Source organism: Perkinsus marinus, assembly GCF_000006405.1.
Source record: "Perkinsus marinus ATCC 50983 genomic scaffold scf_1104296936976, whole genome shotgun sequence".
Lineage (NCBI taxonomy): Eukaryota > Perkinsozoa > Perkinsida > Perkinsidae > Perkinsus > Perkinsus marinus.
The window spans coordinates 128102-130115 of NW_003213971.1; the positions used below are offsets into that span (position 1 = coordinate 128102).

The 2014-nt window shown below is 52.0% G+C and overlaps 1 protein-coding gene across 1 annotated transcript; it reads left to right on the plus strand.

Annotated features, from left to right (window-relative positions):
• Nucleotides 1-1190: 1190 nt before the first annotated feature.
• Nucleotides 1191-1586, plus strand: Pmar_PMAR001378 (hypothetical protein; the record flags this gene model as incomplete). Its single annotated transcript, XM_002783486.1, has 1 exon — nt 1191-1586. The coding sequence occupies one exon, from the start codon at nt 1191-1193 to the stop codon at nt 1584-1586; it is 396 nt and encodes a 131-aa protein (XP_002783532.1).
• Nucleotides 1587-2014: the final 428 nt, after the last annotated feature.

The following is a 2014-nucleotide window of genomic DNA, read 5'->3' on the forward strand; positions in this document are numbered from 1 at the left end:
ATCAGCTAACTCTTGTTGTTATCCGACTGGCGGCCCTGCCAGGCAGGGCCTGCCTGTGCGGAGTAGACGATATATGGCTGGCGCAGCACCAGTGACGCAAGCGCCTTAACCATAACTTATGTGCGTAATTGTGAAGGGAAGTTGAGATTTGGCTAGATGTTATGATTATTGTTCGTCGTAAGTCCAGATTCATTGTTATCAGTGTCATCCGTAGAGATTATTAGATTATTGAGTAAATGCAAGATTACAAGACTATTAATGTGACGTGACTTGGTCTGAAGAAGCCTAGTTGTGACGCGCTATGTATTACCTTCTTGTCCTGCGTAATGCTGAATCAGCATTGCTGATCGAGCAGGGGTTTTTCCCTAGTCTTTTCCCACTTGTTGGTCAACCGTTGTCACTCCGATATTACTACTGGACTACTAGATGAGTCCAGCTGATAATGTTGAGTTGCAAGACGGTGGACCGGTCGCCGCTGCTATAGGCAGCCTATAATAGGCTTCGTAACCCGCCCGGCAGCACAGCGTGCGCCGGGCGGCCTGGTGGCACCAGGCTGGTGCGTCACCCGGCACCCCGGGTTCACCCGGCGCCGCCCGGCGAAAATAGAGCGGCCCGCTTGCCGGCCTCGCGCTGCGACGATATAGTGAAGCGCACCTGTTGTTCACTGAATATTCTTCAGGCCGAATAATTCAGCTATCGATGCCCGGAATATACTATTAGGTTTCACGAAAGACAACCATGAGTTGTAGTGAATGCAATCTATGTTGTGCAACGTAGGAGCGAGCGAGTTTTTACGTGCACGCATGCTCTTTGTGCCTGCTCAGCCGGCCCGGCTGCATCGGTGCATCTTGCACCAACCAGTGAATCCTGAGTCGTGGCGTGTCGTTGTGTGCGTAAATTTTTCGTTTCAGGATGAATCTTTTCATATTGTTCATTCTCATGAGCTCGCAGACAGGGGGTTGGGCGAAAAAACGTAAGCGCAAAGACCTGCAAAAGAAGTATGATGCAGAGCTACCCACGCTCCAAGCAGAAGCTTGCCGCTTCTTCCGAGCTGCAGCGAGCAGCTTCAGTAGCAGTGGCAGTGGTGGTGGTGGTGGCAGTAGTGGTGGCATTGGTTATCGTACTGGCACCTTGGGCCACGGAGCACTGCATGACCTGCTCCGGGAGCAGGTCATTCTGGTGAAGCAATCATGGCCTCGCGACTTCAAATGGATGAGAAAGTTGATGGGGGCCTGCCAAAGGAGAACCACAAGGACGAGAAGAGTGACAACAATGAGGAAAGTGCAATGGCGAGGAAAGTTGGCCAAGAGGGCCATCGATCTCTTCCTTTCCGGGAAGTTCTACTGGATAAATATGGCTGGCTCCGTTATGACAAGACGACTCGCACAGCATACTGCATTGCTTGCGCTAAGTACGACCTTACTAATGCTTTGGATGTAGGTGTAACCGAGTTCCGGAGAGTCACCGGCAAGAGGGGCACTTTCGCTGCCCATAATAAGTCCGCTGAGCATTGTCAGGCTATGGAGAGAATGATGTCGGAGGAACGGCGGGGAACAGTTCTCCACCAAGTTGGTGGCACCAACTGAGTGCTCAGTCCTTGTCCGACGGGAAGCGAGGCCGACTGGCTCTACTGTGTATTCTCGACACTGTGAGGACATGCCTGAAACAAGACGTGCCTTTGTTCGGCCACGAGCACTCCGAGGGGAACGCTCAACAGTCCCTTTGTCTCCTAGCACGTCATAATGAAGACATCAAATGGTGGATGAGTAGGAAGCATAGAACCAAGCTTATCTCGGTGGATGTTCTGAGCGAAATGAGGACACTGGTGGGAACAGCCGTTATGCGCGCAATCTCTCAACAGTTACACGGTCGGAAGTTTTCATTCATCATCGACGAGACTGCGGACTGCAAAGGGCAGGAGCAGGTGGTGCTAGTGGTCAGAACCATAAGTCCGACAACGATGGTGGCCGAAGAGACTTTCTTGGGGTGGTACGCGACGGATAGCCAAGACTCG